This window comes from Micropterus salmoides, unplaced genomic scaffold, assembly GCF_014851395.1.
Source record: "Micropterus salmoides isolate LMB-PRFRI ecotype aquatic unplaced genomic scaffold, ASM1485139v1 Ms_hic_scaffold_18, whole genome shotgun sequence".
In the NCBI taxonomy this organism is placed as follows: Eukaryota; Metazoa; Chordata; class Actinopteri; order Centrarchiformes; family Centrarchidae; genus Micropterus; species Micropterus salmoides.
Genome location: NW_024040928.1, coordinates 10544931 through 10561544, shown reverse-complemented (window position 1 = coordinate 10561544; position 16614 = coordinate 10544931). Strand labels below are relative to the sequence as shown.

Below are 16614 nucleotides of genomic sequence, written 5' to 3'. Positions count from 1 at the left end.
CAAGTACTGTAGAGGGTAACAAGGTCAAATAAAATGACATAAATAAAAATAATTTTAAAAGACAACAATGTGTGTGCTTTGTATCTCCACATGCATGAATGAAAAGACAGAGGAAAATAACAATCATTTTACTCTTGTGTTTACAAACATCAAAGTTTATTGGCATCATGAAACATTAACTTTGTTGTGTTGTCACTGTATTAAAAGACCTGTCAGTTAATCTGCGTGTGATAGGTTTACTTTGTGTTTCTTGTGATTATATTTTTGGTGGTTGAAAGTCCTCTTTGTTTAAATAGGGCATTGCACCTTTAAGAGCCTATCAAATGCTGGGTCATCCATCTTATTGTGCTACCAACTCAACCAACTACAATAAAAAAGAAAATATTTTTTGAACTTTGTATGTGCAAATTAAAAAATGAACATGAAACAGTGAAAAAACATGTGCACTAACTAATGCTGATTACAGAAAAAAACATAATTAACATAAATATAATTTGCTCAGATTAAAAAAGACAAATAAAAAGCCATTTTTTAAACAGTGCTTGACAAAACACTTGGCAGTGCAGCACGCGCAGCACATGTTTTTGTCTACGAAAGTACTACTCACATGTCAATAGTCATGTCATTCTAATAAAAACTTTGTCATAAGCGACTTTCCTCAATTATGTATTTGATATAATAGCAACGTTTCGAAAGATAAACTGAAGTGAATCCTATAAAAGTAAAATGTGTTTTTTTTATTTATTCTTGTGCAAATACCTTTGGTTTATTGTGAGTAGTACAAATGTGGCCACAGTGCTTGTTTTCAGTGAGACAACCACTTAATCAATACACCATCTGTTGTGCTAAACTGCTCATTCATTTAGAAATGGCCAGAATGCTAACACACTTTGTGTTTTTTCCCTCCGCAGCACCTCCAAGCGTCCGCATTATCCACTCAGGGCACGCCTGTAATGTTGAGGAGGAGAGGCACACGGAGAGAGTCTACACCATCAGAGAGGGAGAGACCCTGGAGCTCACCTGTCTGGTGACGGGGCATCCTCGACCACAGGTAAGGGACTCGGTACCTTTTCGTTTGCCCTTAACTGACAGCACTAACAAAAATAGCTACACGAGGGAATCATGGGACGGAATGCTAATTTCGTACTCTCTCCTTCCTGTCTGTTTCTCCTTTCCTCGCTCTCCTTCAGCAGCTTTCTTTTAATTCTGTATTAGCGTCAGTGAGTGGCACACCACGTACCTCTGCACTAAACCAGCTTAAAAGTTTAATCCTTTAATTATTGATGGTTTAGGTTGCATTGTGTGCATGCATATTGATAATGAAAGCTTCCAAGTCTAATGAGAACACAAACAAAAAAGCTGAAACATCTGCCAAAACAAAACTGTAACGAATGAGAAACAGGCCACAGTAAAAAAAGACTCTGGGTCATGTAAATGCACATGGGTCCTTGGCATCTGAAAAATAGTTTTTCTCAAACTCCTTTATTTACTGTTGTGATCTTAACTAATTAAAAAACCTTCCACCTTTTTTTCCTGAAGAAAATAGGCGTATAATTAGTTCTTGTTGTGCCTTCTACTTATTGCTTTTTCCATCCAAAACAAGAAGTAAGTATATAAACAAATATGATAATAAAAGTGAGAAACAAGCAGAAACAAGATCCTGTCTACTCGCAGAATAACAACTACCTTGATCCATGCATGTATAAATGTCAGCTCTGCCACAATATTACCTGACCATCACATTTTGTTCTCATATTAATCTGGGCAGGATTTGCACACGCTAACCTTTCGAACATTTAGCGAATGTTGTTTCCAATTTGCTTGATAACACAAAAATGCATAGAATTCAGCACTCTCTCCAGAACGGACTGAGCTCATTTACATCAATTCATATAATTCCCCTTTTGATCGATAAAGAGGGCAATTAGTTTGTACACTTCCCCTCTAGATGCCAAAGCAAAAGAGCATATTGATTTTTATATTTCACTTGAAAAGGTGAGGCCTCTTAAATTAGCGAGAAGTTCAGAAACACTGTTCATCTCCTTATGTCGGGGTGGGGGGCAATTTCACATTCATCATCTCTGTCTTTCCTCTTAATTAGAATTTCTGAAAAACAGAGCAGGGAGTATGGGGGGCAGGAGATCAAAAGCCCTGCATGGCTATGGCAGGAGAGGCAGGATCTCCTTTGAAACAGAGTCATTATGAGACTCACGCACATTCCCCTGGCACAGTGGGTTTGGCTATGTCTCTCCGGACTTTGTGATGTGTCAGCTTTGTCCCCCTCTGGTAGTGGCGTGGGACCGGGGGCAACGCACACTCATTCTGAGTGGTTTCGGAAGCCAAGGAGGTTATCTGGGATGGCAGTGGACCTAAGGCTGGTTTTGTGATGTTGGTGGAAAAACACAAGGGTATGCGACCTCATCGGGAAAAAAAAAACGACTCACAAGTTAATACGGCTCATCTTTTCATTGGAATTAAATATTAATCCTCTGAACATGTTCATGAGTCTTTCTTCGCCCCAAAGTTCCATATTTTAATTGAGTTGAATTTCTTCATCTTTTTAGAGCATGTGTGGGGAGGAAAGTAATCAGTACTCTTCGCAAAGGTTGTAATCCACTTTCAATGTGTCCTATCTACGGACATATATTTGGTTTTATCATTGGTAGACAGATATTTTATCAGATAGTATGAACAGTTGTGTGTGTTTATTTAATTTATTTTTCTATGTCATGTGCGTGCACCCACATACTATACTTACACATACATAATTTAGTTTCACATTTAGTTATTAAAAAAAATCTGATAGATATAATAGATTTTCAAAATAAACATGTTCATATATAAGAATATGTAAGAAAATTAATAAAAACTAACAAGTAAGTAATATGTTACTCTATTTCAACCAACCTTTTGAAGCTATATTCCGTTCTGAAACTTCCCTTGTGATTCTGTGTCCTCTCTTTCAGTTTGTTGATTTGGACCACGCAACTCAAAAGTTTTCATGCGGCTGATAAAATAGAGCATCCTCAGTAATGATAAAACCCTCCCCTAAAGGACATGACCTTAGAGGATAGGCAGACATTTCATCATGTGCATTTCACCTGCATGTGTACTTCCAATACCCTCCTTATCTAAAAGGTATGGTGTTAGTTAATCTGCTATATGTATACTGAGCATCTTTGGCACAACTGTTTCATTTGGGATGAATACAATTCTATCTCATCTGATCTTAAACATTAATATCACACAGATAGATATGTAATAAGATAATTGTTTGCTTATCTTTGATTGCAGAAAATTCTTATTATTTAAGCTGTTACTGACAGGTCTGATGTCCTCCATATTTTGCTTTTGCCATTTCCATCAATGTTAAAATGTTTGAGCACTGAATACAAATTAGCTTACTAACAACTCATGCCTAAATTTAAACTTAAAATCAACTGACTGATGTTAGAAAAGATATTATTTTTTTAATCCTTTTGAATTTTTGAGTTTTTAAACTTGTTAAAGTTTTCCTTTTGAGTTTGAATAAACTATAAATACCAACCACTTCAAATATGCCACCATTCAGTCATCTCACATACAAACTCATATCATTAAAACTATTGGTTGGGACAATTGATTTTCACCTTGACATTGGTAGGGACATGTCAAAAGACCACACAGGGGAGGGGAGGGGCTCTGTTTTCCATTCTGTCAGCACTTCGCTCCAAACACTTAGTTCGAAACTCATTGGTTCCTACTCAGCTTTGATCTGTGTTGAGTACAAAAAAATGCCACGCGTGATGAACAGTTAAAGATCCTGGGCTTTGCTGAAAACAGTCAGAGCTTAAGCCCTATAAGCTCGCCCCTGCACCGCTGATCTATGCCTAAGATTAATGAGAAAGTAGTCATTCCTATCTGTGGAATCATATTCAGTTTTGTTTCCTTGAACAACCTCCATACAGCAGTAACTTAAACCACACTCTCCATCTGCACCACAATATCACAGGGGGCCAAGTCACCCTACTCAATCGCTGTAAATGGCTTCAATTAGTTCTGCATTAGCAAATCACAAAATAGCTTTTTTCATCTTAACTGTCCAGATTTCAGACTCTTTCCCTGACTTTGAGATACTGCTAGCTCCCGTGATAATACATTTACAGAGTGGTGTTGTGCCAAGTACAACATCAGGCACCACAAAGGACCAACCGCGGAGTAAATGGGGTAGGCAATTTTGCCACTGTTTAATTCTTCAAATGTCTATCAATATGCACACTTCTTCAATTACATAGATGCCCCTCAGGCCTTACCACTGATGGAGTCTCTGGATTGTGTCCAACTAGGCAACAGCTTCCTCACAGTGGGCCTCTCTGTCAGCCCCGTGCACATCCGCCCACCCACCTCGGAGGAAAAACAGAGGCTTTCTAATAATAAAATCATACACGCAATCACACACACACACACACACACACACACACACACACACACACACACACACACTCATGGCAGCGACAACACTTGTTTGCCTTTCCATTTAATTGTCAAATAAATATATGTTCCTGTCACTCACCCGCACACCGTATAATATGTGCTTTTTCGCTGTGCCCCGTGGGTTTGGCATTTCAAGGTGTTACTATGGGCTCTGCAGGAAGACTGGGACTGTTGGCATCTGGCAGCCTTGGGGGGGCAATGAAGTCAAATTCTCATAGAAGTATAGTGCAGAGGTCACTGGAAGGATTTGTGGAAATTGGCTCTCTGAGGAGGAGGAGGATAAGACAGAAAATCTTAGTGCTTTCAGCTCACTGTCTGCTTCTCTGATGTTTAGCAGGTGATGTTTGCCATGTACACCATTGTAGTTTAGTGTGTTCACATGGTAACATTTGCTTCTTAGCACTAAATGGTACAGCTAAGGCTGATGGGAATGTCAGTAGTTTTGCAGGTGTTTGGTCATAACCAAAGTATTTTAAAAATTTCAATCTTGATCTGATGATGACACCAGTTGAAAATTGAGCATTCACTTTAAGCAATTTTATGTTTCTGTCAATGGAAAATGAATATCAATGCAATTTGGGTTTTCTTGAGACTTGGGATAAGCATTTTTCACCGTTTTCTTGACATTTTATAGATTAAAGGATTAAACAATAGTAAACAATTATTCATGAACAATTAATATTAGATTCATCCCTGCTGAATATAAAGAGTCTTAAACCCTTTTCCTTTGTGTCTCACTCTCTCTTTGTCTCTGTATCAGAGCACCACACACACATACAGATTTATCTCTTCATACTTTCATGGTCACAGTTCTCCAGCTTCATTCTTTGTCTTTGTTGCCGTGAACAGACATCAAAGAGTCCCTGATGATAAAGCCATCTGCCCCCGCCTCCCCTGCCCTGGCCTCCATCCATTATGTCCACACTACTTTGTTTGAGTACCAGGCTCCAATAGCCAGCAACACCACATTGCAAACACCTTTTTTTTTTGGTTTCAATTATTGGCTGGCCAGATTCAACTCGCAGCGCCACGGGTCAGTGAGTACAAATAAGCTGACCTCAGGCCCTGGGACATTTCGCTTTATACGGACCAATTGGAGTATGTGATCTGTTTTGGATGCTCCCATGACAGTCAGCCTACAGTGCTGGTGTCTTTAGCAGATGGTGCTTTTTTGAACATAATTTAGCCTATTTTTTCACTTTTTGCTATTCTAAGTGCAGTTTCAGAAAGGGCACTGTCTCAGAGTTTCTCCTTGAACTACACCCTGTCCAATGCAACCACAGTCATTTACACTCAGTTGTCTTAAAAGTGACTTTAACTGCAGCACTCAAGCATGTGTGTACCCCAAAGGTTCATTACATTTTTTGTTTATCAGTGTGCGGTTCCAATTCAATTCTGGTTTCTGTTGTTTAATTTCACATTTTGCATATTCCATTATTTAGAAAAGTGTCAAAAACATGACCACAGGGAAAAGCAAAGTCAAAACAATAATAACGCCATTCCCTCTTAAATGAGATACCCCAGTGAAAAAAATAAATATTTGCTTACAAGAAAGACTTTACTGTGGCGTGTTTCACATTATCATCCAGTTTTTACGAGGGCCGGTATTTTCTGAAACAGACCTGTAGAGTCTGTGCTCTCATAATTTGGACCCCCTGTTGCTTCTTCTGATCGCTTGATTGTCATGCTCAGCCACACTTGGCTGCACCACTGTGCGGCACAGACCACCACCAGTGCCTGAAAGAAAAGATGGCAAGCAATTAGAAACCAGTCTGTAGTTAGGGAGAGAGAAACGTCACAGCAGGCATTATGGGAGGTTCACCGAAGACGCGTGCTCCGGCATATGATCTCTGCATAACAACAGACACTGGGCGCATTTTAATTAGCTCTTGCCGTGACATCGCAGTATGTGTGGTCTCAAACACTGCTGGGATTTTCAGTTGGATACTAATCTAGCCGAGATTCTTCTTTCCCTATAAGCAAATGTTGATATTTTTATTGGGGTGTCTGATTTAAGAGGGGATGGCATTATCACTGTGTTGACGCTTTGCTAAAAATAGAAGATACAAAATGTGAAACACACAACTCCTTATCTCTAAACGATTTGAGCTGTAACATGAAAACAGACCCCATTTACATTTCATGGTATAATGCATGCAGTCAATTGCAGGGGACCAACAAGGAATAATACATTTCTGCGATAAAACAGCGGCTCTTGGGCAGTTTGACTTATTCCCCCGTGTATATTTTCAGGCCTCATGACTTTCAGCTGAGAAACGAGAAAGGAGCAGAAAAAATAAATAAATACCAACTCAACCAGGCTGCCAGTGGGCTAGGAGGAGCAATTATCATATTGCTCAAATCCGCCAGCTCCTCTCAGATCAAGAGTATTTGCATTGCACTAAGGAGAGTGAAGAGGGTCAAACTCTTCTCACCGGGCATACTTCAGGACTCCCCCTGTGGATAGAGGTGCTCAGATGTAAAAAGTCAAAGGAGTGGAGGAATGAAAATAGCTTCAGGGTATAGCGATAGTTGAAAGCTCACCAATAATGTGGTCTGCTGCCCCTGTGAAACAAACAGGAGCACTTGCCTTTTGAAAATATGAAGAGTTATTTGAATACCCACTTCTTAGTGTCACTCTAACAATGCATTTATTGATACTGCGCTTTCCTAAAACTCAAAGCTCTTTACACAAAAGGCAAAGGAAATGACTGGGGGTATAAGCTGGGAGAATATTGAATTCTGCTGAGGTCGCCATAAGCCAGCTTTCTTTGTATTTGCATGAGGGGATCCAGAGCACTGTAGAAGAGTGACACAGAATTCAAAAACTTTGCTCCATCTAATTTATAATCATAACTTACTTAACTTTAGGGCTTGTTTTGCTGAAGTCATGATGTCCCTAACTGTTATTATAGGGCCCCAGAAAGAGTGGGGCTTTAGCAACGATCAGTTGGTGAGTTTGAGCAAATTCATGGAGTGCTTTCTCTCAGTGTTTCTTGATGCATTTGAAACAGGCCACGTGAAGTCTTTTGCAGTGTATTCATTTAGAGACATTTCATTAATGGTAATATATCTACTTAAAGTATGTATAAAGGCATGGGACAGGAACAGTCAGTTTTTAGGGAAAGAGGTCGATAAAAGGAAGAAATATAGCACACACAGTCTTTGAGTTTCAAGATAGCTAATTTATTTCAGCCACTCTGAAAAGTAACACCCCAAGCAAGACAGAGAATCTGAAACTCCTCTGATAAACTTTTGCTGCATGTGAATTTCTCTCCTTGTCATCTTCCAGCCCCGAGGTCCAAAAAAAAAAGCTTCTGGAATAGGGCACCATTATCAGGTTTTGGGCCACCCACCCTTTCATTTCCTTTCTCTCGTCTGTTTGGAAAATGACTAAACTTCAAGCTGCCATAACCGCAGGCTGGAGTCGTCATGGTTAAAACCCCACAGCTAGAGTAACACTGCGGCAATCTCCCAAGATAGCACCCAATCCCCATCCCCCCATGCAGTGATATCCCTGTTCCATCTGATGCTATCTCTGTAAAATGGGATGTTATCAGTATCCAAGATGATGCCACATCATACAGTGTGGAGATATTGGATTCTAATTCATGGTCTCCCCTGCCAAGACAGAGATATGTGAAGCTCTGCAGGCAAAGCCAGTCAGTCTGTGGCTTACTTAGGATGAGGGATTGAATAGAGCTTTATGCTCCGTACTTCTGGCTGTGTGGCCCCCAGGCCAGAGTTGTCACAGTACCTGTTCATGCTGTATGCTTTAATGAGGACAGGAGAGGCGGATGATGGAGAGTCAATTACAACCTCATGTTGGAGAGTAACACTATTTCACCTTTCATTACACCCAATGCCATGGGCTAACTGGGTCTCATCAGTTAGTGAAAGGTACTCATGCTGAGAAGGCCATGCTGAGGTCAGTCTTGTGTGGAACAGAGGAAAGAGGGAAGTAAGAAGATTTTGCACCCTTAAGTCCTCATTTGTACTGTGACATTTCACAAAAGACCTGGATGTTCTTCATCAGTCGTCTGTGCATTGCATGAAATGCAATTTTGAGTCAACATGAGAACACAAGACAATATAGCAAACGTGCATAAAATAACTTACGTGCCATGGTTACTGTTTGCTATTGATGTGTTTCCTTCCAAAATACTGATTTAATCATTTGTCTTTTCCCGTCACTTCCAGATTGTTGTTTTTTAATCAGTGTTTAGCTAAGCTATTTGACTAAAGGTAATAGAGGGTATGCGTTGATGTCACTTCCCCTTCCGGAACACACTGACAACTGAGTGGCAAAACATCTGTTACCAAGGCTGCGTTTAGCAAACCGGGAGTGAAACAAGTGATTATTTGCTCAAATTAAAGGCAGTCGGACTCGACTGTGATCCTTACTGCTTACCGAAGAACCAGTGATCCAGCTCTTTCCCATTTTAGATGTGTTGTTTGTGATTTAGCTGATTCAAGCTAACGCTGCTGCTTGTCTTTCTGCCACTCAGTGAGCGTAACAGTGTTCTGTGACATCATGCGCATACCCTCTATAGTACACCTTCAGTGTATTTACCAGGTCGGTATTGGCGACTGGTCTTTTCTTGTATCATCTTGATTTCCACTAAGTGTAGCTATTCAAGGAAGGTTAAACTCAACTGGACTTGGTTGAAGATACTTAAAGACGTTTCATCTCTCATCCAAGAGGCTTCTTCAGTTCTGTCCTGAAATGGCCAAAGACGTTTTTTTCTGAACTGAAGTGGGGTGTAATTCCTATTGGAGCTTTGTTGGTCAGCCTGGAAGTATAGTAATTTCTACCCTTTGTTCTTCCCAGATCCGATGGACCAAGACAGCAGGCAGTGTGTCTGACCGCTTCCAGGACTCCAGTGTTTTCAACGAGACGCTGCATATTGCAAAAATTCTGAGGACCCAGGGAGGTCGCTACTACTGCAAGGCTGAGAATGGCCTTGGATCCCCTGCCATCAAGTCTATCAGGGTGGACGTGTACTGTAAGTGTGATGTACATGGTTCAAAATTGGACATGATGCATCATATTTTTCATTCATCACTGCAAGGCTAAAAGAGAGAGAACTGAAGATGTTACCCAATATTCACCAAACACAAGTGCCCACTATTGCTTCATAGTAATACGGTTGTAGCTGTTTTGTTGCTTAACTTGTCTGTTAACCTTTCTCTGGGGAATTTGAATGTTGCCCTCTGTTATTATGTGTTTTTTTCTAGTTTACTGAGATATTCAAGTGAGGCAGATCGAAAATTTTATATTGCCCAAAGCTGTGACTTTCAGAGTCTATGTGTGTGTTACTGTGCGGAGGACTGGCCATGGTGTCACTTTGTCTTCTGCCTAATTCTCTTCTACATTTCAAAGAGCCATGACCCCAAAATGGTTTTTATTCACAATTCTGATTATGCAACAAAGTCAGTGTCTTAGCAGTGAAGTAAAATATACTGTGGTGCAGCTGCCAGCACAGTATATTTTAACAAGTATTAAATCAATTTAAAATCTAAAATAAAATATAATTATAATGTAATAAAAAAAAAAAGATATATTATGAAATAATATTATTTCTTCTTTTTTTTTAAAGTTTGCTCATAATATTTTAAATTCCTTAAGAATAATCTTACAGTGAACCCCGACAGGCACAGCACAGTGCCGATCATTGTGTAAGGACATGAAACCTGACAGTCCTACATTCATAACAACATTCCATATTTCTTCTGTAAATGACACTGTAGGTATTCAGAGGTAGAGCGTCCAATGAGAACCCTGCACTCTCCTAAGAATGTTAATTAATCTAAAACGCTTTTATTATCCTGAAAACAACCATCAACTGTAAGTGCAGCCTCTTTATTTTTAAAGTATCTGTGCAACAAGTGGTGGCAGTTCATTAGCATTCATCAAAGAAAACAGTGATTTAGTGTTATTGTTTTTATTGATTTGGCATTGATTGTTCTATTTCACCTCGTGAGCAGTCGAAGGGTGGTGAGACAGGGGAGTTGCTGCCCTTTCACCACAGCCAGACCCTCCGACATCAAGTAGGAGTTTATATCCAATGAGTAATATGTGTAATTTTTATAAACATCTGTATTATGGGCAGACCTCTAATCAGCTTTAAAAAATATATGTTGCAATACATTTAAAATTACGTTTGTGGAGCCGTTGAAAGATCTGTAAGCCTCTAAAACTTTTCACTACTGCTTCAGTCTTCACTCCCTTGATAACACTCAACCCCTGCTTTCTTTTTTTATGACAAAAAAAAAAAATGCTATATATCTAAATTGTTGACCTCTCTGCCCTTAATTTGTTGCCAAACATCCAATTTACAGTCACAGGGGAAAGAAAAAAGGTAGTGGAGCAGAACACTTTTGCACTAATTAAGATGCTCTTCAGCCATTTCCAGTAAAACCAACGTTCAGTCGGTGATTTGTTCATTTTTAACCGAGGGATGGCCCCACACCCCACAAGTACACATTGCTACTTGTCACTTTGAAAATGAATATATACCCTACTCTGTAGGGTATATAGGCTATTATATAGTATAGAATTGAGAATTCATAGTATATAGCTTACAGAATTTTATAGATCTAAGACTAAACTGGCAGAAGAGCTGGACTGAGAGAAAAAGGTGCAATTACAAATATGTGTGCTACTTCAGCACCACGGACAGCGCCATGGATTTACCAATACACGGCGCAGTTAGGCTACTGATATTTCAGAGCCATGGCTGGGACCATAGATTCTAACTTGCACAAAACTCAGTCAGATAAAGGATCAATGAGTCAGGCAGACTAGACTAACATATTCAACTAAACAACATTTCAGCCCCTGCACTCTCTCTAACTTTAACTTCCTACTTGGGGATGGCAAGCTAACAAGGGGAACTAATTTTGGTCATTTTGCTAACAAGGGGGATGGCATCCCTCATCTCCCCTCAAATCACCTACTGTGTTATGCTCATTTGATGCATTTTTGAGCGGTAACACTGGCTTCTGTCTATAATTGTCTGAATAATACTCCGGCAGTTATGGGCCTCTCCTCCTTTCTCCTATGCCCATGTTTTCTCTCCTGACTCTGTCTCATTCTTGCCCCTCAGTGTGTGACCCACTTCCTTGTATATGTTTATTTTGGCCTACATGGGCAGAGATTGTGGAGTTGAAACTTGTTTAGAAAGCTTGTAGAAGGCCTTAGTGTAACAGCAGAGCAGGGGCTGAATGCATCTCAGCCTCTGACAGTCAGAGCCACGTTCCCTTCTGTGCACCTTTTTGCCTTGGCAGCACTAAAGAGCTGGAGAAGCAGGCGTGGAAATGAAGCCAGATAACACACCAGAGACAGACCTGAGGATGATCAGAGAGTGTGGATGCGCAATGTATTTTGGTGAATGATTTATTGGTAAATGACTGTTCTCATGTTAGCGTGCAAAAAGACAAGTTAAGAGGTGAGAAAACAGATTAAGAACTATTTTAATTGAATAAATAAAAATAAAGAAGTTGAAGAAATTAGAGCGATGACATTAAAAGGAAAAAACAGTTTATGCATTCATACAACACCTTTTTATGTTTTGTGCTGTTGTGCAGCTCTGACAGCTATGATGTGAGGACTATATATAATATAAGTATAGTTATATTGGTAGAAGTAGCTCATAATAATTAAGTAGATAGTATTACATATGAGCAGTATATGTAGTATACAAACATTATACATTAAGAATGCCGTTCAATAAATATGTATAATAGAAAAGGATATTAATCCCTTAAAGAGCATATAGAATAATATAAACATACAACAAATACAATAGAGCAGTAATATAGTATTATTATATAACAATGTAAGTAATATAATGCAATGCTGTATTGTAATATATTGCAAAAGCATCAACTGTGTGTCATACTGACGCAACTATACTGTGAACCTGCTATCATCAGCTAAACAGTCATAACAAAAGGGTAGAGAAAACATAAAAGACCTACAAATACTTAGATCAAAATGAATATTAAGCAGATATTTTTTACACAGTAGCATTTCAAATTGTTATCCTGATGATGTCCTTGCATCTGGCCTTGTAACACAGTATGTGCGTACTTCATTAGCTTACATTGTGTTATGCTGCAAATGCAGCAAAAGCACATCATTCCTCCTGAGCAATGTTATAGCTGTCCCCTGGGGGTGAATTTAATTGATGGGCCTCTGCAGTACATGCTATTTTTAGTGGTTTGCAGCTAAGATTCTTAATTAGTATTAGAATTGGTGTTTTGGAGATGGACCTCCCAACAACAACACCTTGAATTATGTTTGCTGTCTTTTTCTTAGACATAAACACAACGATACGAACAGAGACACACAAGCAAGATACATCTGAAATAACACTGGCCGTTATAATGGACTGCACCTTTACTACAAAGGGAAGAAACTAACATAACATAAAGAGATGCAGGGCCCCAACATGTTTCACATTAAGAGGCTTATAACCTGAATGATCTATAGTCTCTCCCTTGGTTTTCTTTTGAGACCAGTAATTTGCTTTTTCTTCCTGGTAATCAAGGATCTTGTTTTTAATGTTTAAAATAAACAGTAAAGGTCTTCTTTATATGTGCACCTTTATTATTAAAATTACAGATTGTATTTCTGAAAAAAGGCAGCTGATTCTTCCATGACTTAGTTTCAATTAAATTAAATCAAGGAAATATGAAAATCTAAATGTACATAGAGAGACAGTAAAAGTTTTCTGTAGTGTTGACTCTGAGCAGCAGATGGAAACAGGAAGGAATAGTTAATGGTAATAACTGACCTCTGCAGCCCAGAGGAGCTGATATTAGCTATATAGCCGGCTCAAAGCTAACGTATTTACAAAGCTCAGAAGTCCATCTAAGCACATTTTATACCTGCTGACACTTCAGTTGTGTTTATCGGCAGTTAGGTCTGTGGGGGAAGGTCCTCTGCAAAGTTAATAAAGGACCTTGCCCAACTCCTACACTGATCGATTTTAAGCTTAAGATGCTCACTTTTCCTACAGGGGAGTCTTTTCAGTGTTTTCATTTAATTTCAGCTGCATTCATTTTGCTGCAGCATCTAATGTTTCATTGAGTGACCGATCGAGGAGGGCTTAAGAGTTCTGCACGGGGCAGCTTATTGCAGGCTCAGAGTTCGTTGACCATCGCCAGCACAATATATCTAAAAGTGATTTGGCACGGAGGCGACCAGGGCAGAATGTCCACCTACCAAAAAACAAACTTAGGATAGGAAAAGAGTTCAGGTTTATGAAATACAACGGCACACACAATGAAATTGTACTGCTTTGCTATGGCTAGCTGGCTATGGCTCGCTCTAGTAATCACCAGTTTAAAAAAAAACATCATATTGATTTAAACAGTATTAAGTTAATAAATCAACTTTAAAAAACAACAATTTACATAATTGATTAAGTCAATCAAGCAATCTTCTCTGCACAATGCCCTGGTTCTAGCATCACAAGTGCAATGATTTGCAACTTTTCTGTGTTTCATATTATTTGAAATTAATGTCTTTGTTAGACAAATGAAGCAATTTGAAGACACCACCTAGGGGCGCTGTCAACCTGTGATGGGCATTTCTCATGCATTTTTGTAGACCAAATGTTAAGTTTATTGAAATAATTTCACTGAAAAAATATATGAATATGAATATATGAATCCTGCACAATTCCACTTCCTACTGATAAACAATACAATCTTCAAGTAAATTATTGGTGCCCAAATATACCGGTTGTCAAATGCACTCAGAGAGAGTGAAATAGAATGATTTCTGCAGATGGACAAATGGAAAACAAATTGCTGTGCCTTAAACCTGCTCGGCCAGGTCAGCATTTACTGTACAGGTTGAGATAAAGGGCCACTTTAAAACTCACAAAACTGAATAAATTGAGAACACAGAGATGCAGTGCGGAGAGAAAACAAAAAACATGCAGCCGAGTTTCCCAGAGTTCACAGGAAAGAAAAAGCACTTTGTTCTGTTTGTCCATATGCTAATGTTGCGCAGATGATATTAATGTTGTCTGCCTAGTCAGCCACTGCCAGGTTGTCAGTGGCTGTGAAATAGTAAGAATCAGGTGGTGCATATATTGTGAGAAACAACCCACTAGACTGTGGATATCATTTTACCGAAGCTTTCACCCATATCTTCACTCTTCCCTGATAGTTCTCACTACGTTCCTTCAAAAGAAGGATTAGAATAAAACAAAAGTCTGCTTTTTCTGTGTTATCTCTGGAAGGACTTACACAGCCCTTACTCTACACTGCTGGTGCAGAAGCCAGAGAATTTTAATGAGGATACTGTGTGTGTGTGTGTTTGTGTGTGTTTGTTTGTTGGCACATAGTTTCTATCATTTTTCTGGCAGCATCCATCAAGATATGAGACGTGTGAATGTGTGTGTCCATTTCTTTGTGTGCTCATGCGTGCGAGAGGAAACAAAAATAGAGGCTGCCCATTGGGTTCAAGCACATGCTTATGCATGAACACACTCTCCACCGGTGAGGTCCTGACTCACACACATGTCAAAGGCTTAACTTGTCTTGGCATATGCCTCCTCAGCTGTGTAACGCTGTGCAGCAGCGTGCGGTGTGAGGACAACTTGAGGAAGTGTGTCTGCTTTATGTTTGCTTTCCATCGATGGAGTTCATGAAGAAGCTCGGAGACCAAACAGCAGCTGATGGTGTTTGTTTAGTGGCCATGCTGGCTTTGCTTTATCCAGTTGGTCAGTATAACTGGCACTCCCTATCTCATCAGGTGTCCAGTTCGTGCTGCCCTGCTGTAAGGTGCCCGAGTAAATGTGTGCGCAAAGCAAGAGAAGGCAGAGTGTTCGGGAGAAAACATTGACTCACAGAAAAACAGAACGTGGTGATAGAAATCAAGTTTTGACTGAGGCTTATGCAGTTCTTATTAACTCCTGTATCCCTGCATTACGGGTATTTGCACTCGTATTAAGAATCCCTGGAGAGGTTCTTTTAAATGAATAGGTAATATATTTGGGTATATGCAGAGGGTAGGCAGGCTTTCTCACAAAGTGTGTGGGATGGTGATCTCAGGGGAGCCTATCGATTAGTGGGTTCACTTGGATGAAGCAGGTGCTGGAGGCAGGTTCAATAGGTTGAGTTATGACTCAGAGCGAAGGAATATATAATCGCTAACTAGTGGACCATCTTCTAGTCGTATGAAGCTTTTATTTTGACAGTTTCATGGATAAAAGAATAGATGGTCCATCCATTGGTCCTTCCTCTGCTGATATCTCAGCATGCACTGGGTAAAGCTGGGTACACTCTGGGTAACACTCATATTCACAAGCAATGGTAATTTAGAGCCACTTCTTGTTCACTAACCACGGCCCTCCTAGGTTAATATTGCTAATTTTGTCAAGCCTTTGGGTCTTGCATTTACCCCTTGAAATTCCTTACTGGATAAAATTGAATGTCACTGAACACAAGAAATGGTATTTGGACAAACTAATAACCACAAACAAAGCAGATTCATATGAATTGGAAGCCCAGTAGTGGATTATAGACCCAGATGAACCATCTCCAGTCAAATATCCTATCAGGCCAAATTACCTTGTTTTGTGTGTACACTTTGCATGAGTTTAAAAGCTATGTTATTTTATTGAGTCATAGGCAATGGTCAGTCAGTTTGATCAGTCACATAATTAACAAAAAAGATTTGATCATTTTGGATCTTGTTACAAAAAGCAGGTTTTTTCTACTTTTAGTGGGCAGATATATTTAGGATTTAGTTGCATAGAAATGAATGGAGATGTGATTTTAAAGGTTAGTCCCCAAAGTGTGTGCATACACAAAGAAGGCAGCAGGATCGCAGCAGGATCCTCACAACATGGCGGCGTAAACAAAATGCTACCCACAATTCAACACGGCATGATGTCTACTTTGTTTGTATTTTCAAATAGAATCTTTTCACTTTAAAAAAGGAGAAGAGGTTTTTAGGGTGAGGAGTACACAATGAGAAATTTGCTATAGAGACCAAAACTGTTCAGCCTCAAGTGGCCATTTTATGAACTGCAGTTTTTGGTATTTCCATGTTGGCTTCATCTTTTTGGCCCTGAAGGTTGTTGCTTTGTTAGAGCCGGCAAACACGCTGTTGTATTC

General features: G+C 39.5%; 1 protein-coding gene across 2 annotated transcripts in view; it reads left to right on the top strand.

Annotated features, from left to right (window-relative positions):
* LOC119908816 (MAM domain-containing glycosylphosphatidylinositol anchor protein 2-like) overlaps window positions 1–16614 on the top strand; it is a 198822-nt gene that overhangs the window by 74646 nt on the left and 107562 nt on the right. For both annotated transcript variants that reach the window (XM_038726693.1, XM_038726692.1), the window contains exons 2-3: window positions 912–1051; window positions 9305–9479. In XM_038726693.1, coding sequence (XP_038582621.1) covers window positions 912–1051; window positions 9305–9479 — 315 coding nt within the window. The remainder of the gene's footprint in view (window positions 1–911; window positions 1052–9304; window positions 9480–16614) is intronic.